The sequence below is a fragment of the Corvus brachyrhynchos genome, unplaced genomic scaffold (genome assembly GCF_000691975.1).
Source record: "Corvus brachyrhynchos isolate BGI_N302 unplaced genomic scaffold, ASM69197v1 scaffold28, whole genome shotgun sequence".
Lineage (NCBI taxonomy): Eukaryota > Metazoa > Chordata > Aves > Passeriformes > Corvidae > Corvus > Corvus brachyrhynchos.
Genome location: NW_008246058.1, coordinates 6149170 through 6170767, shown reverse-complemented (window position 1 = coordinate 6170767; position 21598 = coordinate 6149170). Strand labels below are relative to the sequence as shown.

The window sequence follows — 21598 nt, the reverse complement described above, 5'->3', positions numbered from 1 at the left end:
CCGGCCCCGGGAGCGGGTGGGTCAGGGTCGGGCAGCTGCCGGTCCCGGAGACCAGGGCTGCGATTCTGCCTGCTGGAGCTTCGCAGAAACCTCTGTCGTGTTCCCCTTGGGACGGATCGGGGCAGGGGCGCGCCCGGTGACCGCTCTGAGGGGAGGGAGGTGCGTGAGGGGCACCCGCAGTTCCACCGCTCGGCAAAGCTGCGGTGGGTCAGGGAGCGGTGTCCGGACCAAGGGGTGCTGCGCTGAGCCGGCCCCATCCGTACAGGGAAAAGGAGTGGGATGGCCATTCTGCAGAAGTTTGCTAGGATAGACTCAAACAAGTATTTGGCTGTTCCATCATCACTTTTTTGTGCAGCTCGCCCCAGTGTGACTGGGTAACGCCAGGAGATGTCGACCCCCCCTCTGGCTGGGGCGGGGATGCCGCCGGGAGCTTTCTCTGGGACGCAGGCTCAGGCTGCCAGGGAGGTGAACACGGCTTCCCTCTGCCGCATCGGCCAGGAGACCGTGCAGGACATTGTCTTTCGAACCATGGAAATCTTCCAGTTACTGAGGAATATGCAGGTGAGAAACAACTACTCATTTTTATGCACTCAACTTGCCGTGTTTTTATCACCGACTGCCAGTATATATAGACTCAGGAGATGCCTTAGGACATCTAGAAAACTCGATCAAACTGCTCTAAAAAGGAGGATTGGTTGAAGAAGTGAGTACTACTCTTAATATATTTGCTTACTCCTGTACATTAAGTGAAGATTGTGAAAATTCAGAAGTGCTGAATTGTCATTGCCCCCACAATAAAAAACTCTAAATATGCTTAGTAACTGTGTTTCTTTTTATGTATAATGAAGTCTGTTCGTATGTCAGTTACGTTTCTCTGTTTATGTTAACATATGGGGAGTAAATGTAGAGGAATTTCCGTTGATCTTTTTCTGTAATATTTTCCACCTAAAACTTTTTTTTTTGGTTAGGAAAATGGACATAATCCTTGTTTGTGTCTACTTACTGAGAAAACATAGAAACTTTTGTTGTGTTTTCTCTGTGGAGAGTACAAGATAAATAATCACTCTCACTTCTTCTGTATTTTCATGACTCTTGTGTCACTGAGTTGAGTGGCCTGGGGTTGAGACACAAAATCTCAACGCATAATACTTGGATCACAATGGCGTCATATTTAAGCATTGTGAAGACACTCACTGAAAAGTCAGAGCTATTGACAATGACCAAAGTGTAGAATACGAGGGTGTTTGACAGCAGTGATTGAGTACATAAAATACATAATTTTGCTTGTAAAGAAAATAAAAATTTCAGTGATTGCTATGGGAAAAGTGTGATTGTCTTATTTTAAAATATACAAAAACCTGTCTGATATCTTTGAGTTTGTTTATTTCATGTGACAGAAGCTTTACTGTAATATTTTTAATGTTTTGGTTCTCTAAGTTACCAAATGGTGTTACTTATCATACTGCAACATATCAAGACAGACTGGCAAAGCTGCAGGAACATCTCCGTCAGTTATCAATACTCTTCAGAAAACTGAGATTAGTCTATGACAAATGCAATGAAAACTGTGCTGGGCTCGATCCTGTTCCCATAGAAGTAAGTATCTTTATTTATGTATAAATTGCAAATCAGAATAACCACTCTGGATAGCAAGTCATCCATCCATCTCAGTTGCAGGAGACTCATAACAAGTTTTCATGATACTGGAATTCTTCAGTGAACTGAATTCTGTTTATTAATTAGAGCTCATTGAAAGATTGTGAAACTTAGTGTCTAGTTGACACGGTGTTCTGTCATAAGCTGGACTTGATCTCAGAGGTCTTCACCAGCCTAATTGATTCTGTGATTCTGAGAAAGCAAACTTACTTTAAAATTTTAGCCTTTTTTCCTCTGGCTTCTTGGTATCTTCACCAATTTGTTTCCCCTAGGAAAAAAAAGAGGATCAGGGCAAATTTTTTGAAAAAAGTGTGGAAAGGCCTGCTTTAAGCTCTCACCTGTCGGCCTGGCTCCTGAGTAATAAGTATTATTTACTGTCTGTGGCCATTAGTCTGTGCCTCCATAATTCCCTCACTCAGCTATTCCTAACCTGCTGGCCAGTATGAACCAAACCTAAATGTGCAGTGGTGATAGAAAAGCTACAACATAAAACTTCCTGGGAGGAGGACTGACCAGAGTTTTTCTTAATAAAACTGCTGTTGCTCATAAAATCTAAATGTCATCTTCCCTCCTCATAAGTTGTTTCTAATTTCTAGTAATACTCTTAAACTCTGGGTTTTGTTACAATTTGAGTTTCTACCACTCTATATTAACCAGAACTTTGAAATTCCTTAATTACTGACCTCTGGATCCTGAGACAATTTATTAACAGACTTTTGACTGTCCGTTGAATTTTAATTATTTGGACATTGTATTTGAAGTTTGAGTCTCTTAACTGAATAGGAATAAATAAATGAAGAAGTCCATTCTGTATAGTTCATTCTAGACTACTATTTCAGTTAGCAGTCGCTGACTTTTGACAAGGGTTTCAGAGAAATGTATGTGGAAACCTGACAGCAAGCAAGGTAATAAGTTAATTTTCCCATTTAAGAAAATAAAACCTGTTTTCACGGTGTGTTGACTTGTGTGCAATAACCAAATACTTGTGCCTTCTTTAAAAGTTTTTCATGTGTCTTATTTTCCAATATCAATGGAATGAGGTGGGGTTGGGTTTTTTTAATAACTTTTCACATTTTTTTTGCCGTTACCAGGATGAAAAAGAATCTCCATAGGGTTGGGTTTTTTTAATAACTTTTCACATTTTTTTGCCGTTACCGGGATGAAAAAGAATCTCCATAGTGAAAATAAGTAGTTACTTCAGGCTTTTTTAATGCAAGATTTCACTTGCATTAAAACTTAGTCACAGCAGAGTTTTTTATTGATAGTTGGAGTATTTTGTTTTTAATCTGCTTAGTCTTTTCTGCTCTGAAGTTAGTAGATGCCTGCCTCCTCATGTTTTTATTGGTTAGAGTCAATGGCAGTGGCACACCATTCCCCTTGGATCAGTTTTCTTAAATTCCTCTTACAGTATTTCAATAGTAGTCTCAATTGTATTATTTAATGGCCAATATTCTAACCATGTCTTTACAGAATATCAACAAAACTCTTTTTTTTTGCACAGTCTAGATAAGTCTATACCTACTAATATTCCATTATTATTGATATAAATGTTTTCATACTTTCTGTTAATGTGTATTAATGTGTAATAGGTGTTACTAACTTTCTGTTAGCCAACATAGCAAGGCATGAGATAATTGTGAAGGAGATCTGCCTACAAAGATTACCTTTCCTGCTTCTTTTGTGTATTAGGTATAGTTCTACTTTTCTTTGTGGGTTTGTTGTTTGGTTCTTTTTTTAATCTATTACCTTTTCTGAAAGACAGGGAGGTCTTCAAAGGAAATGTTCTACTTTGAGTGCTACTTAATTTTTCCATCGGAGAGAGTTTTTTTCCAGGAGCATATAGCAGCCCCACTACTTCTTTATGGTCTGCAAATGTAGTAAGTGATCAACATTTACTACTTTTTCATGGCAGACTTTATTGTGGTAGCTTTTGTGCATTTTTCTAAGTTTAGTAAGAATGGCTGCAAAAATTTTTGGATAGAAAGAAATTACATTTTCAGTGGGTTAAATCAAAGTAAGTTTTCCATCAGAGTGCTGAAGGCACTGAACATTTCGTAACATTACACTGCAACCTAAGTAACAAGTTAATATGCACTTGATGAGCAGCTTGCTCCCAGGCTTTAAACGAATGTCTTCTTGCTCACTTTTATCAATACTAGTCTTCCATTTTTCTGTAGTGTGTATGTGAACATGGATATAATTTTGCATAGTCCAGGACAGAAAAAACAATGCCAGACTATGGACTTTGTGGGTGTATTATTTTTTAAGAAATTTGTAGTAGCTTGGGAGTGTTCTGACACAGAAGCAAGTATTTGTTTTGTATCAAGTATGTTTCTTTTTTGATTTATTTTTTTTAGGAAGGAAACATATAATAGTATTCATTAAGAAATTCTTCGTCAAGGATTTTTGGCTTTGTTGAAGCTTACAAAACAGACAGTGCACTATGGTCTTCTCCAGCCTAAACCAAACTATGATTCTGTGTGTCTGAGGAGATCACAGTGAGAAATACTTCAAGAAAAACTCCTGGGTAACTGTGGGCCTGGTCTTAAGAGTAGCCAAACAGAGGCTCATTAAAATAGCAAGTCATAACTAGAGTATTAACCAAATAGCTATGTAAAGCCAGTCATAATTATATTTAGAATATCACTAAAATGCTTTATAATAATGATAACTTTATGTTTGTGGTTTCATTTCTTAGTGTGGAATAGTAAATTTAAAAATCCCAATCTGCGGAATTCAAAACTATAAGGATTATCCATGATAAACATCTTAAAATGAAAAGACCGACTTCTGCCTGCAGTTACAAAATATCTTTGGTCTAGGCTTGGTAATGTGTGAGAATGTGTCTTTTTGAAGCACGTTGTTTTCCTGGAGAACCAGCTGAGGTCATTCCAAGGCCTTTAGGTTTGAGGTGGCAAGCAGGCTTGTCTCCACTTTTTCTTGGGCAGTTAGAACCTGTGGAGAAAATGGTAGTACCTTATGTATTTCCTGGATTTGATTTTTAAATTTTTTTCTTCTCTTTTTTTCTTTTTTTTTAATTTCTTCTTTTTTTTTTTTCTCTAAAGCTGATGTTTCTTGTCTTCACAGCAACTTATTCCATATGTTGAAGAAGATGGCTCCAAGCACGATGATCGTGGTGCTGCAAGTCAGCTTCGTTTTGCTAGTGAAGAGAGAAGGGAAATCATGGAAGTAAATAAGGTAACAAAGTTGTAATTAATTTGCATAAAATGAGAAATGTCATTTTCACGTTACAAAGCTTAAATTTCAAGATTGCTGTGCTAAATACAGAATGTGTGATGATTACCATCAAAACTGGAGATAACTACTTTTTGCATATAAATACTTCAGAACTGACCTTTTAGTTCAACAACTATTTTTTAGCTGTACCGCTGGCAGTGGAGTTTAGGTTTCCTAACAATTTTAATTCACCTCTCTTTTAAAATGACATATATTCTTATGAATACAGTGTGTTATGTTTATGTGTAACCCACTAGATATTGACAGTACAAATTGAACTAAGGTGCTTGTTGAACTTACTTATCTTCAAAACTTACCTTAGGTGTTAAAATAATTGATATTGAACACCAGATGTGTAAATATTATTACAATTCTGTGAGAAATATCAGGGCTACCTTCTGTATTTTGACACTTTGAGGAATACTGTAAAGAGGAACATTTATTGAATCTTCGCACATTCAGAGAAAATGTACTATGAATTATAAATGCTAAATGAGTTAAAATGTTAAATTTTCAGTTTGAGTGGCATTGTGCAACTGAGTACAATTAGTAAAGAGTGATTCAAATCTAAAAATAATTATGCTGTAGTAAATGCTAATATAATATTGAGATTAAAAATATGTTGTTTTACCAGACCACAATTTTGAACATTGTTTCTTCAATCTGTAAAGTACAAATATACGATTAAATAAATATTTATAGCTGTAATATCTGTAAATGCCCAGTAAAAATGAGTTATAATCTACAAAAATAACTGAACAAAAGAAATAAATGAATAAAATGTTTATTTATGGAATGAATAATTGATGGATTTTCAGCTTTTAAAATATTTCCAATATTTTAATTTGTCTTCCACAATCGTACATGTATTGCATTTTTCATAACCCATTTATTTAGAAAAATGCATGTGTATTGTATAGGAGAAAACGAGGACTATGTGAATTTAGAGAAATGCAGTTTTCAGCTTTCCTCTTGTAATCTTCCTCTTCAGTGCTGATGTAGCAGGGTTGTATATATTATATTGTATGTAATATTGTACTGTGAATTTATGCACATTTATTTGCAATCTTAAAGTGTTAATAAGCTTAACTGTCCATATTTGCTGTGGTTTTAATAGTTCTATGACATAGTTTTGCCCTTGTTGTTGTATTTGTATGCTAATATGGTTTTAAACCTCCTTGGTGTGATCTTGTGAAAATAATTTCATAAATTTTTATGAAGAGTTCTGAACCTTAAAAAGGTTGATGGTGTTACCATTGGTAGCAAACTGGTAATTAAGAATGCATTGAAACCTTCACTTAAATATGGTCTGAAATTCTGTATTTATACTTAAATGCCTAGGCCTAATTTCCAGATTTTCCACAGTAAATCTTTACGAGATAGTTGAACTTTCTCTAGTATTCTTGTGGACAAATACTTAGTAACTGCAGCAAAAGGAAGTTAAACTTGTGTTTTGAAAGTTCACTGATTTTTTTTTTTTCTCCCTCCAGTTGCATGAGCACATCTACTACCATTTCCAAAGTTCAAGTTTTAATACATTACAGACTAGGAAATGCTTTTATTACTAGAAATACATAAATTCTTTCTTTTTGCAAAGAAAAATCACTAGAATTAGATAATCAGTCTAATTTCTAACACTGGCTGCTGGGCTCAAGGAGGGCTTACTCTGATTCTTAGCTCGCAAACTTGACAGCTCTTCAGTCCTCTGTAGTGTGTAATGTCCACCTCCAACTCAATTTGATTAATTCATTTTAGGAAAATTTTAGTAATACAAAATATTGATGAAAATGCTGTGACAGGGAAACCAACATGATAGTTAAAGAAGCTTTTTATATTCTTGACCATACCTTTTCTTCCTTCAGCTTCTTGTCCTGTTCTCACCTAATCCTTTTTGCTGTGATAGGCATTATTTTTTCAGTGTTGCATGTTATTGGTACCAAAAAATCACTATTGCAAAAACCCAATACTTTGACACTATTGCAATATTTGAAATAATTCTTAGACCTGCCCTGACTCTCTTAATTTTGCCCTTCTTGCTGTGGTATCCCAGCCTGATTTCTTTAGTGACTCTGGATGTATGTGAAAGGTACTAACTGCCCCACAGTGTGGAGCACTGCCAAAGCTAGCAGTAGCTCTAACAAACCTTGTGGATCATATGTTTTCACACAAAAATATCCTCATTCCATGAAACACTGACTTGAAAAATAGCAGCTTTGCTTTGCTACTGCAGTTGTTTGAGAAGGGAGCATCCTCAGTGGAGGAGAAGGGGAGCATCAGGTATTTCCTATAGTCACCATCTTGTTCATGGGGCAAGAGAACCTGTTAATGTATCAGAGTTCCTAAAAACTGCAGGAGCTTTTGGAGTTGGTTTACTGTGACATCTTTTGGTCTTAATTAATTATTCTGCTATATTAGAGTTACCTTTTAGGTCAGAAAGTTTAATGTACTGACCTTGGCTATGTAAGTACTTGTCTGTTAATTTAAAATATAGATTAGTTTACAAGGCAATGAATTTCTGTCCTAGCAATTCAGTAATAATTAGCAACTGTAGGTTTAAATAAAACCTATTAAGCTTTATAACACAAGGGAGTTTTGCCTGCAATAAGAAGCTTGTACCATTATTGTAAAACAAACCATTTCTTGAGCACTGACTACCTCTGTCCCGTCTTAAGCAATTCTCTCCTGCAGTTCCCAAAAATGTAGCTTATTTCTTTTTATTTGTATATGCTTTCTGAGCTTGTAAATTGTTGAGGTGGTTGACTTTTTTTTGGAATAAATTACTGTTACAGAATCAGTTTAGCATTTGCATTGGTCTTCTTGTACTTGTCTTGATCCAGTTTTCATTGAAATTAATCTATTTGCAGCAAATGGGAGATGTTACCAAGATTTCCTCTCTTCTGTTCATGTTCTTCTAGTGTTTAATATTCTATCTATTAAGTTTTCACCTTTAAGTGTTGAATCATCAGTACTATTTTCAAGATGTCAGGCTCACCTTCGGTCTGTGGTCTTTTAGCACATTTGACAAGACTTGAAACAGAAAATGCAAATCAAAAATTGAGAATTATTTAATCTGTATTGCTGCCTTATCAATGGTTTTCTTTACTGCTTGCTTTTAGAAGTGGAGCAAGTACAGCTTAGGTTTCATTCATGCTGTAGGTCTGGTTTTAGTGAAGCATTTAGGAAAACCATCACATAATTAGTAGGGTAAGTACATTTGGATGAAAATGAAGCGAAATAGCAGTAGAACATTCCAAGTGACCCTTTAGAAAACAATAATATTTGATATTCTTAACTAGTGTTTGTTAAGTGTTTAACAGTGATCTTGCTAAGAGAGGAAAAGACAATCTACGTGACAGATTTTTAAGTTAAGCTGTAACAAGTTTAGCTCTGGGCTTTTTTTGATAACACAAACATTATGCCTTGCAGCTGAGGTTGTTTAGGACTATGCTGAAAACCTAAATTCCTTTTAAACTACCTTTCATACTATTTGCATGTATTTTAATTTGTTTTGTAGGTGTAGAGTCCTTTTTTACCCAAAATATGAGTGTGCACCAAGGAATGCTTTGGCAAGAGGGGAAGAATTCGTTACTTGGACACCTTCTGGGAAGATTAATCTGCACTGGAGGCAGTTCCATCATTTTTTGAGTACCCAAACTGACTATCTGCAATGGTAGAATCAGAGGAATTTAGGCTCAGTGGGAGGTCTGGAGACTACCTGTTTCAGGCCCTGCTCAAAACAGGACCAACCAGCAAAGTTATATCCAGCTGCTCGAGCTCATATCTGGTAGTATTTTAAATATCTGTAAGGACTGAAATTCCATCTTTTCTGGGCCCTTCTTAAGGGTTGACTTTTACTGTGGAAGTTTTCGTAATGTTACTTTGGAATTTTCTTTGTCGTAACTTGTATATTCACTGCCCCTCATCCTTTTGCTGTGTACACTCAAGAAGAGTCCAGCTTTGTCTTTTCTGTGAGCTTCATGAGGTAGCTGAAGATAGCACTGTGATCCTGCCCTATGGCCTTCTCTGCTTGAGATTGAACAAACACAGATTTAGTCATTGTGGTGGCCTTCCACTAGGCATTATCCAGTCTGATAGAGCTTTGTATTGATCCCCAAAGTGGACAATCATTCTCCAGAGACAAATAGAGTAGAGTAATAATTTCACCTGACCTGAGAGGTACACTCCAGCTAATATAGGGCAGAGTGCAGTTTGTCTTCCTTGTTGCAAAGCAGATCTGCTGATGTCTCATGTTCAACTTGTCAGAAATTATCAAAAAGGACCTCAGATCCTTTTCTGCAAATTTTATTTCTATTCAGTCAGCCCTCTGCCTGTGCTGTTGTATGGGTTTATTCTGTGTGCAGATGCAGGATGTTGCTTTAATTGAAGTTCCTGAGATAGGTGTTGGCCTGACTTTCCTACCTGTTGAGGTCCGTCTGAATCCAACATCCCACCACTGAGTATATTTTTCACTTTCCCCAGTTTGGCACTGTCCACCAATTTGATAACTTTGGTATGGTGATTAGGTCATTATGTGTGGATTAGTCATTAATGAGGATATTAAGAATGTTCACCTTAGTGTCCTGAGAAACTTCAAGAGTGACCAACTAGCACTTGGTCTTAATACTGATGATCCCAGCATTCAGAATCCCGTAGTCCAGCCAGTTTTCTGTCAACCCAGTAATTCACCTATCCAAACCACATCTCTCCAATATGGCTACAAGGCAATGAGAGACTATGTCAAAAGTCTGACTAATGAATGATTTTACTTTATGAAAGTAAAGAAAATGTTCTGCTCTCCCTTTGCCACACAGTCATTTCTTGATAGAAAGCTGTCATGCTGGTCAGGCACGAGGCATCTTTAGGAAATCCAGTATGACTGTTTCCAGTCACCTTATCATTTCTGTGTCTAGATGTGACTTCCAGAAGAATTTGCTGCATAGTCTTTCTGGAGTCAGGGGTTAGGCTGTCTAGCCTGTAATTTTCTGGATCTACCTCCTTGCCTTTCTTGCAGATGAGTTGAAATGTTTCCTTTTTCAACAGAAGCATCCCCCCCTCTCCAATAGAAAATTAAGTAGAGTGGTCTTGTTATGTCATAAAACAGCTTTCTCAGCATTCAGACACATTTTTATTCCAGATAATTACTTCCTTTCCAGTTTTGTATAAATGTTGCCCACAAAGTTTTTCACATTGCATCCTATATCCAAACCATATCATGCTTACAAAGTTGAAAAACGTTTGGAAAAAGTGAACATAAAGCTGTCTGTAAAGTCCCCATTGTCCCCTTTTGTCCTCATACAGATGTATCTTACACAACCTTTATTGCATTATCACATTTGATTCCTCTTCCCCCCTTCCCACTTTCTTTTCTGGAAGAATCCTTTGAGCTATTCTGCTTTTGTTCCAGACTAGGCACTGTTTAGATTGAATCAGTATTGTAGTAAGTAAGATTATAAAAATCCTGGTTTGTGTATTGCGTAACTGGCATTACACTATTGAGTAAGCAGGGAATTTGGGAATGAGAAAGAAGGATTTGTTGTGTGTAGTGAGTAACTAACTAAGGCAGCTCTTGGGAACTGAATTTTTTTTTCTCTGCCACGAATTATCTGTGGTGGTTGTTCATTCTTCCCCTTATGGCTCGTGGTAGCTTTGAATATGTGGGAAGCTGTTAAAATATGAAGTTTGGAGATGAACATGAATCTTAAATGTCTTTGGACAAAGTTGGCAGCACTGCAGTTTTATCTGTAGTGTTCGTGTGACTGAGTTTGCCATCTGTAACTGAGGATCATACTATCTGTGGGATTTTCATGTTAAGAATGGGGATGTAACACTGAGAAGTGTGGTAGAGAAGCACCTTGAGGATTGAATAATTCCATTACAAGCTACAGAGCTTAGATGGTACTCAGTAAATAAGACCTCAGACCTCATTGTTGAATGATAAATAATTGGTATGAAGCAAACATCCATCTATTTGAATGAACATGTTTATTCCTCTCAGAACAACAGATCAATGGATAAATACAATCCTGTATGGGTCAGTAGGTGAAAAGTATTGAGCTTGCAGCAGAGCATAGGCTGTCACTGGTGCTTCTGTTTGTTTCAGGAACACAGGGTTACACAAGCAGAAGGAGCAGTTTTCCTTTCAGCTGTCAGGTGAGGAGCAAGGCAGAAAACTAAGTCTCTGATTTCTGCTAAGTGTAGAACAATCACGCCTGTGGATGACATCAGGAAAAGCTGTAGATATTGGACAATGATGTGTTAATATTTAATTGCACAGCAGTTACTGTATTAGCGATGAATATTTTTTATCCCCTTGGGAAAAATTGTAACTAGATTGATATATGAATTTGTTATGATGGAAAGTGAGCCTTGGTATCAATTGTGCGGCCATAAGTTAAGACATCACTTGGCAGCTTTAAGAGAGTTCAAGCAAAGTGTTGAGGGCATTTTTTCCATATTTTTTTCAGCTATATGCTTATAATGTTGTAATAGTCTCTTGACTACTGAAGGAAAAAAGAAAAAATCAGGTTTTTCCACCTTCTTACTTCAGAGATTTCATTATGAAGGTTTCATTTAAAAAAAGAACAGTATAAATGTCACCCTCCTATTACACACATCGTTTTTCTCTAGAAATTTATTGGGCTTGACTTATCTGGAAACATGGAGGCCACTGTCACCTTTGTAAGACTTTCAAGAATCACTTCCTACAGCAGTTTAATGGTCAGAAGGAGTAACATGAGTATTGTGTCCAGCTCTGGCTTCCTCAGCACAGGAAAGACATGGACCTATTGGAGTGGATTCAGAGGAGGGCTACAAAAATTATCAGAGCGATGGAACAGCTCTCCTTTGAGGAAAGGCTGACAGAGTTGAGGCTGTTCAGTCTGAAGGAGAGAAGACACTGGGAAGATCTTACAGCAGCCTTTCAGTACCTAAGGGAGGCTTATAAGAAAGATGGGGACAAACTTTATAGCAGGGCCTGTTGTAATAGGGCAAGGGGTAATGGCTTTAAACTAAAAGAAGGCCAATTTAGATTAAATATAAGGAAGACATTTTTTAGGCTGAGGGTGATAAAACCCTTGTCCTGAGACGTGGTAGATGCCCCATCCCTGGGAACATTCACAGTTAGGCTGGACAGGGCTCTGAGCAACCTGATGTAGTTGAAGATGTTCCTGCTTATTGTGGGGTTGAGCTAGATGACCTTTAGAAGTCCCTTCCAACCCAAATTGTTCCATGATTCTATGCTCATGGGAAAGAATGTGATGCGAGTTCTCTTGCATCTCTTGTAGTAGAGTCTTAATCAACAAAGTAAACATAATTTTTAAAAATTTTGTTAAGATTTATGCAAGTAAAGGTACTTCAATTATTAATATTTAATGTTAACTGAGACACTGAGGTGTCCTTCTCACCTGTACTATTGTAGATCTTGAATGGAGCAGGTAAAAACTATAGCTGGCACAGCATTCAGGAGAGTGGTCTTCTGCATAAGATTTTCCAGATGGAAACAGATCTTTGCTTGTTTTTTTTCTTAAGCAAAAGAAGAGCCTGTACAACATCAGCAAGTACTGTTGATATTTTTCCAGGCACCAGTTGGAACATGATCTTACTCTTCCACAGTGTTTACATTATTTTCTTTGCCTGAAGAAAGGATTTCTAACAAATGGATTGAGTGCAGCATGACTCACAGTGATGTTTTAGTTTTAAAATTTGAAGAATACAAGAGCTTAAAATGAGGAGGGAATCAAGAACAGTGCGCAAAAGAAGGTTCTGATACATCTCTGATTGTATGTTGTGAATTGGTCTATACAGCACTGATTTCTAATGAAATGCAAGTGAAGCAAAAATGACTTTTAGTAAAATATTTATTTCAGTCAAAGTTGAAATTACTGTGTCCTACTGAACCCAAATCTGCATGTAACATGGCGGGTTCTTTATGGCAGCTTTTTTCCTTGAAAGACAGCTATTTTCTGGATGTATGTTACGGTTCTCCCACTTTGTTTCATTTATGGGGGTTTTGTGCTTCAGTAAATGTTTTCACAAATGACCTACCTGACCTAAGCCAACTAAGGTCTCACTGGTTACTGGAAGGTGCAGTCCTTGCCAACTCCATTATGATGGCTTTAATACTTGCAAGGTCAGTCAAAATGGATCCTATTGAATATTAGTATCACCAAAGGGCTGGTTTTCAGTCAGATCACTTTTGTGGCAGAGAGGGACTAACAGAAACATGCCTCACAGATGTAACTTGAATTTAGGTCTCTTAAACTCATTATAAACAGCCTCATAGAATTTCTCTGTGCTATCTTAAAACAGATAAAGTCAGAAGATAAAGTCATGTATGTAGGATGAAGTACTTTTTCTTGTTTCATACAACTGTTAATCCTGAGAAGCAGTCTAGAGTCAATCTGTTCAAATGAAAATTTGTCATTGCTGCAGAAGCTGCTGAAAGATCTCACCCATTTCCCAAGAAGGCCATTTCACCTATCTTTTCAAGGTTAGACTTGAGTTGAGATGTTCTTACTGGCTCAGCAAAGTCTTAAGCAGAGGCCAGCACTTCCAGTGGTGCAGAACATATTAATTATGTAGTACTTTGTGGTGTGGACCACTGCCTGTCAAAGATCAGTAATGAAGATCACTGTATGCATTTCAATTAGGAGACTCTGCTCTCTGTAGTGGATTTTTTTCTCATCTCTTTATTCTTTCAACAGCCTAGAAACTCAGGGATGGTGCTTCATCTTAGATGTTTTTTCTAGCTCCAGAAAAAGTAGAAGAACTAAGAAATTAGCTCTTCACTAAAGATAAGGATCTAAAATTATCTTCAGATAAATAAAGAAACAATTTTATACTTCTTGTCCTTACAGATGCTTTGAAAACAAATGAAATCCAGCCTGAAGGTTCCCTTGTCTAGCATCAAATAAAGATCAAACAATTTACAGTGTCAATACTTTCACAAGAAAGGAAAACAGTTTTACAGAATGAGTCTTTTGGGCATAACTTACACAAAGTTCATGTGAGTAACAGTACAATGAGACATGGATGGAGAGAGAAAACAGTCTGCTTATCAGAGGTCAATGGTTCTTATTTCTGTCTGTGATTTGAATTACCATCACCAACTGTTCAGCCTTCATTTCCATTGATAAAGGTTTTGAAATACCTTGGAATGGCATGCCCTCCATATGAGGGAGTTAGAGCTTGCATTGAACTAGTAGTTTTGATGTAACAGCCACTGATTTCTCTAGAATTGAATGTTGAGGATGGCAAACAGAATTATGTTAAAAAATGCCACAGGTAGGAACATGCTTGTTTATCTCATCCCTCTTGTGCTTTCTCAAGCATCAAGATCTTGTGTTTATGATCTTTTGTAGGAAGACACTTGCAACTCTGTCATTTGGATGCTGTGGTAACTACATGCTTCTTAGCTTTCACTCTTGTCTTTAGGGGCTGAATCTCTGCTGTATGTTGTGAAGTCTTTGGATCAGCAAACGGGAAAGAAGCACTAGATTAGATAAATGCACAGTTATCTTTAAAACACTTTTTAGTCTGTCAAATGCTTGATTAGAAATTCCATGTTAGTGCACATGAACTGTCCTACATCTGGTTTTGTATCCTTCTTGGGAGTCTGGATCTGACTGTTGTCTCTTCTTCCAGGGAACATGTCTCGCAAAGTCTGTATTCAGGAGTATTTCCCTTACTATGTTTCCCATGTAATCTAAGCCTAATTGCCATATTACTTCAAACAGTTTTTACAGGTCTGAAGTGAATAGCCTTCCTTTTTTTCTCCGGACTTCTTTCCCAGATGACCAGCTGGCAACTTAAAAATGTTGTTGTGTTGTCTGCATCAAAATTCAGGAGACTAATTTTCAGGATATTGCTTCGTTTTACCTCTGTTCCAGTAATACTTCAGTTGTATTACTGGTTTGAGTTACGCTTTTAATGTATTGCCATTTGTGTAGTACAAATAACAAAGTTACATCAAACCTGAAACATTTTGTTCTGTTTTGGTGGTAGCAAATCTTTCCTGTGCTTTCACTTCACTTGGAACTCCGGACTTCCCTAATGAATAAGTAGTTTGATCTCTAATGTAAGAAGGCTGACATCTTATCAAATCTGAATGAAATAAAGGGCAGACTGTGTACTGTTAACAACAACCTAACTTAGTTCTCAACGGCTTTGATTTGAGCAGGAAAATGCATAAATGAGACAATAAATATGGGTATTATTGTGAAACATGACAGGTTAGGGAAATTGTGTGATGTCTTAGTGCCCTGATCTTTTTTCTGTAGAGACATAATTTTTAAGTTTTGGCCATGCAACCAATAAAAGCTAGTCTGCCGTTCTCCTGTTCCTCCAAATGCTTCTGCAGTTTGCAAAAACAGATACATAATTGTAAAGAATTCAGCATGATTGGGAAAACCTTTTTCAAGACAGGACTCTTAACTCATCACAGTTGACCTATATAGCAGAGGGGCTGCAAAAGCTTGATTTGCTTCACCTATACCTTGTGCTTTTTTCAAATGTGTACTGTTAATCCCTCATTTTTCTCTAAACCAAATTTATAAAACATAGATTCACATAAATTTACCTTCTCCCCAAATTCTTTCTTCCAACTTAGGATGCTGTCTTTTGGACTTTTCAAAGTGAGGACTGATCCCCACAAGCCTCCAGCTTTTGAAGGTGCCAGGTGTTTTGATAAAAGGCTGCTGTGAAAAGAAACAGTATTCCCCCTCTAGCAATGGTCCTTAACTTTTGAGGCTTTCTTGTATTTTTAGAATGTGCTTTAAAGGAGATGTATTATCCCACTAATAGGGCTCACCGACAGCTGAGAAAAAGATTCATATAGCATTTCATAGCACTGCAACTTTTGTTGAATTTTTGAGTGCACTATTTGAACTGGTCACAAAAAAACTTCTAATAAACTTTTCCCACAGAAACTGAAACAGAAGAATCAGCAGCTGAAGCAGATCATGGATCAGTTACGAAATCTTATTTGGGATATAAATGCCATGTTGGCAATGAGGAACTGAACAAGGAAAATCAAACTTTGTAACTGAAGAAGATACAAATCTGTTTGGATATACTTAACTTCCTTCTAAGAAGTAACATGTTTTTCCACAATGATCTTGCAGTAATGCTTGAAAAGTCTTCAAGATTAAAATGTTTGGTTGTTTTCTAATAACTTAAATGGTGTTGGGTTTGTTTTTATAGAAGATTCATCCTATAAGTTTTACCTACATGGTTCACTTGGGCTGTACAGCCTCAGTAATTTACAGTAGTAGTTTGGATTGCTATGCAAATAGGGGGTTTTATAAAGAAAGTGTTTCTGGATTTTCTTTATAATACAATTAAAAATTTTAAAAGCATGTGTTCGTATGCCATTCTACAGTGCAAACAGCCTCTTTAGAGAGGAAAAGTTGCAAGACAGGAAAGTTGCTCCAGTAAGCTAGAGGGCTGAAATCAGCAATCAGATACTGCAATTCAATCTGCAGTATTTTATGTAGTATCTGCAGTGCAGAGCAGAGCGGGACAATCTCCTCTCTTGCCCAGCTGGCGATGCTGTCCTGATGCCTCCCAGATCAGGATTGGCCCTCCTGGCTGCCAGGACACTGCTGACTCATGTTCAACTTTCCACTGACCAATATCCCCAGGTCCCTTTCCACAGCTCTGCTCCAGCCCCTCATACCCCAGGCTATACACACAGCCAGGGCTGTCCCATCCCAGGTGCTGAATCCGGCAGTTGCCCTTGTTAAACTTCACACAGAGAGATTGCCCAGCCCTTTAATTTGTTGAGGTCTCTCTGCAGGGCCTTTTTGACCCCGAGGGAGTCGTCAGTTCCTCCCAATTCAGTGTCACCAACAAACTTACTTAGCATTCCTTCCAGTCCTGTGTTGAAGAGCACAGGGCTGAGGATGGAGCCTTGCCAGGTCATCAGTCTGATGTCACCCCATTCACTGTAACCTTATTGTGGTGGTCAGCAGCTGGCCTGAAGGCCTCACAATAATAATTAATCCCAGTTTATAACTGCCTGTTTTATAACTGAAATAATGAAGATATAACTGCAATTATATAAGCGCCTTGACAGTAGGTTATGTAATCGGACCAGTGTGGACTGTTGGAGAGCAGGCCCAGGCCAATGGGGACGCAAGCAGCTCTTGGCTGGTTGGCTGAGTGGCAACTCGTTCAGCCCATAGGGATCGACCGTGCGGACCTTCAACTCTGTGTAAGTAAAGGAGGACTCAATAAAAGTGGGCTGTTGTGCGTGAACGCGGTGTGTCTTGTCGCCTGTCTGTCTCCAAAACTGTGACATAACCTTTTGTGCCCAACCAGTCAGCCAGTTGCTTACCTATCACATAACTCAGTTATCCAGCTGTGTGCTGGACATTTTGTCCAGGAGGCTTCTGTGAGAAACAGTATCCAAAAGGTTTGCTGAAGTCCAAAAACATTACATCTACTGGCTTTCCTAGATCAGCTAGGTGGGTTACGCTGTTGTAGAAGAAAATCAGGTTCAAAAAGCAGGACTTCCCCCTCATGAAGCCATGCTGGCTGTGACCAACTGTCACCAGTGGTGTATTTCTGTAGCATTATGTATGGTTAGAATACTTTGGTTTTGTTTATGAGAATGCACTGAGTAAAGACCTCATTAATCTTTTCCCTATGACTGTCAGTCCTAGTAAACTTCAGAGTATATGAGCAGTTCATTATTTTGAGTTAATCATGAACCTTCATCTCTCTTTGTTCTAACTTTGTTACTCCTCACAATTTTTGTTTGCCCTGAAAATAATCTTGAAAATTTTTGTTATCCACAGATGCTGCCAGTGTACTATGTGTCTCTTTTTCCAGATGAAAAAATATGTAAAACAACAGTTTCAGTACAAATCCACAGGGCACTTTACTCTTAATATTTGTCAAGTTAAAACTAACGATCCTCAATGAATTGCTTCTTGTGTGTCACTTTTAACTCTCATTCCATCCCAGTCAGACTCCATAGTAGTTTTGTGTGAAACATTTGTTCAGAACCTCCTGAATCATCCAGTTAAATGGTATCCTTTTAAAAGATGCCCTTTTGGCAGTCTGATGGTTTGATACTGAACACTTACTGATTTGAGGTTCATGGATTTAAAAATGTTATGCTGATCTTCATAGAATCATAGAATTGTTCATGTTGGAAGCAACCCTAAAAATCATCTTGTTCCAATGCCTCTGTCATGGACAGGGTTGCTCAGAGCCCCATCCAGCCTCACCTTGAACACTGCCACGGATAGGACATCTGCAGCTTCTCTGGGCAACCTGTTCCAGTGTCTCACCACCCTCACAGGTGTTTTGTTGTTCTATCAGTCTCTTTAATTCTGTTTTTTAATAATTTCAACCCATTTGTCTACTGCTTGAGGTAAAAATCACTGGTGATAGATCCCATCACACCTGGTTAACAATATGTGACTTTTCTCTGAAAACAGGTACAATATAGTTGTCTTTTGTTTTTCTTTTTAAAGGCTGTATATATTAACAGATAAATGGATGTCCAGTCTTATAATTGAAAATAAAGTGTTAGAAAATGTTGGTTTTGATTAGTTTAACCAGTGTTGAAAGTGATCTGTAAGTATGACAATACTTAGATGTGAGTAGATGTCAAAACACCTTACAAATAAGGTCTCTCTCTTTTCTCCCACATTGGAAATGCAAGAGTGGATCTCTTATTCTGCGGCAAAGGCAGCAGCATAGTTGGTTGTTCCCTGTTTAGATTGGCCACTATGGCAGATTTGCTGGTCAGAAATAACAGTTTTTTCTTCAGCTGTGAGAGTCATAACTATTTTGTATGCAAAGCTTTTGAAAAGGAGATGACTGCAAGTAGAGATTTTACTTTGTTATTGGTTTAAAATGCAAATGCATTTTTCTATTTGCAAGCTGTAGTGGCAGCTTTCTATTTAGTGCATGTTAAGCATGCAGGCACCCTAGAAGAAGTATTTGAAGTGGATTTTGAAATGGCACCATCATCTTAATTATGAGTGTAAAATTCTCAGTTCTTCATATTTTTGTTCTATTTTTGGAACAATTATGGAAAATGGAGATTAGTCTAGACTTCACTGTTCTGCTTGTATGGTATCTAGGTCTTCTCACTAAATGTGTTTAAAGTTTGGTGACTTTTTTATTACACACAAGCAGTACAAAGTTGCCTAAAATGTGAATAAGAGTGCAGGTATTGCAAGTAGATGTCTGAGTGATAAAATATTCAGCCTTCTCTGTGCAGCTGCTAGCAGTAGCCAAGGTCTGTACTACAGTTTTTCATCTGGGAGAGAGGAGAAACTCTTCAAACCACTACCAGAATAGATGTGCAGTAGCTAAATTGCAAAGTGCAGAAATTGACAGAATTGTAAATTATCACAGTAAATACTGTCAAGGCAGGACTGTGCAAGGTGTTGGACCAAAACCATACACTTTGACTTACACCGATGAAAGTAAGGGTAGTGAACATAATTCAAATGCTACCAGATCCGTGAATAAGTATAGGATTTGGCCAAGAAGATGACAGTTTCAAGAAAAGTGGCAGTTCCTCAGCTGTAAAACACTTGAATGAATTACTGGGCATCAGCATGTGCTGAAATTTAATATTTTAGTTAATGCTAACTGAACTTTAACTGCTGGTTAATGAAATGGCACCAGATGAAGTATTTACAAATACCAGTAAAGCAATACAAACACAGATGTTCCAATGTTTGGTTTATGTATCATTGACTGTTATATCATTATATATCATTGAAATTATCTTCATGCTTCTGGTGTTCCCCTACTTTCCTCACCAGGCTGGTGGCCTCTCAAAATTACTGCCTGCAACAGTGCTGGACATGTTATCCCTCCTAAACACGCAGAGCTCTGACTGGGTCTGGAAGTGCCCCCTCTTCACTTCAAGGGTCATTTTCATGTGACTGGTAATAAGTGTGGAAGGTATCTTTTCAGCTTTATACCGGCTAGCGCTTGTATTTCAATGCCTTAGAAAGCCTCGAGCAGCCTAGAGGGGTAGCACGGGCGATCTAGCACTTTAGTAGCTCTAAAATCGGTACCTGAATCAGCTGCAGAGCAAATACCATCAGCAGAAGCAAAGAGGGAGAAATATAGCTCCCTGCTCGCTCAATTCCCTGCAGTTAGAAGCTTTCAAATGAGACAGACAACCAGAGATGTTCACAGGAAAGTAGCTGAGCTGAGGGAGTGGGCGGAGCCTCCCCTCGACCATCTTTTATTCGGAGAAGGGGAAAGGGGAGGACTGGGGGCGGACCCGGGGTGAGCGGCCAATCAGACACTGCTGAAGAGTCTGAGTTACATTTGGCTTTGCCCGCGCTTGGAACAAAGGAGCTCGGAGCACATGGGCAGGAGCACGTGTCTTTTGGAGGGGGAGGGGAAGCTCAGAACAGGCAGCAACAAATAAGTATAGCTGCTTACTAATGGTTGGACTCAATGATTGTAAAGGTCTTTTCCAACTTAAATTGTTCTATGATTCTATGGCTATTTTTATATTTTTGATAAGGCAGAAGCTGGATAAACATGCTGACACTTCCAAAAGCAAATACCAGAGCATAAGATTGTGATATTTTTGGAATATAAAAATATTTGAGAGGTTTGGATTTCTTGGAGCTTTGTTTTGCCCAGATAGGACTTGGGAGTGTGGAGCTACAGTGCTCCAGAATGCTACAGAATACTGTATCGCATATTTGTGGGAATACTCCAAGTTAACACACACTCTCACAATGCAACCATTAATCCAACACTTTTGGAGACAAAATAATGGATATTGAATGTGTGGTTCAGTGTCACAGCACAGAAGGTGCCTGCTAGGCAGTTGCAAAAGTCCAAGGTTTTTCTTACATAAGAAGACAAAAGTCCAGAGCAGATTTATGCCTTGTTAGGAAAGATGAAAGGAGCTTATCTTTCCTCTTGTCTTCCATAGAGGCAGCAAGGCCATATCCATGACCATTCTTGTTGTCCCACAGAGAAAAACCCTGCTCTGATTGTAGTATTTCTTACTGACTGAGAAGCTGGAACTTGTGCACAAATGCTACTCGAAGTAATCACTAGAGGATGGATTTAGAGGGAGGAAGACAAGGATTCTGGTCTCATAGGAACCAAGACTTCATCTGTCCTGCACAAGCCAAAAACACTACAGCTGAAGGGTAGCTGACCACTGCTGTGGAAGCAGTAAACTCCAGATGTAGATAAGAAGACCTGAAGATAAAAAAAAAAAAAATTAAAAAAATCTGCAATGACACCCAAAGACACTATGAGTCAGCTGGGGTTGACAGAGGATGGATTAGTTTAATTGCTTCATGCTAGCAGAGGAAATGGAAGATTTATAAATGAATTTACAAATACATCAGTGCAGAAAAAAAAATTGGGGAAGGAAGTGAGTAGTTTTCTCATTCCCTTTATGTAATAGTAATGAAGACTGATGTGGTAGAACATCAGGGCTTTAAAGGGGAAGGGGATTTTCCTGACTTGGAAGGTTATTTGATACGTTAAAGGAGCAAGCTGACTGATATGTATTGCAGGTTATTAATTAAAGTGACAAAAAATATGTACCAGTGCCAGTTTTTATTTAATAAGATGTAATGGGTAAGTGGAATATAAGAGGTAAATAGATACAATATAGAGAAACTTTTGTCTTGTTAAATCTAACTTCTGTGTAAATTTTAAGGCTTTTTTTTTGTTCATATTGCATGAGGGACAC

The 21598-nt window shown here is 38.0% G+C and overlaps 1 protein-coding gene across 1 annotated transcript; it reads left to right on the top strand.

The window, feature by feature from the left end:
* The first annotated feature begins 22 nt into the window (after positions 1 to 22).
* Positions 23 to 18439, top strand: MED30 (mediator complex subunit 30). Its single transcript, XM_008642629.2, has 5 exons — positions 23 to 159; positions 356 to 561; positions 1438 to 1596; positions 4744 to 4854; positions 15816 to 18439. The coding sequence occupies exons 2-5, from the start codon at positions 388 to 390 to the stop codon at positions 15909 to 15911; spliced, it is 540 nt and encodes a 179-aa protein (XP_008640851.1). The 5' UTR covers positions 23 to 159; positions 356 to 387; the 3' UTR covers positions 15912 to 18439.
* Positions 18440 to 21598: the final 3159 nt, after the last annotated feature.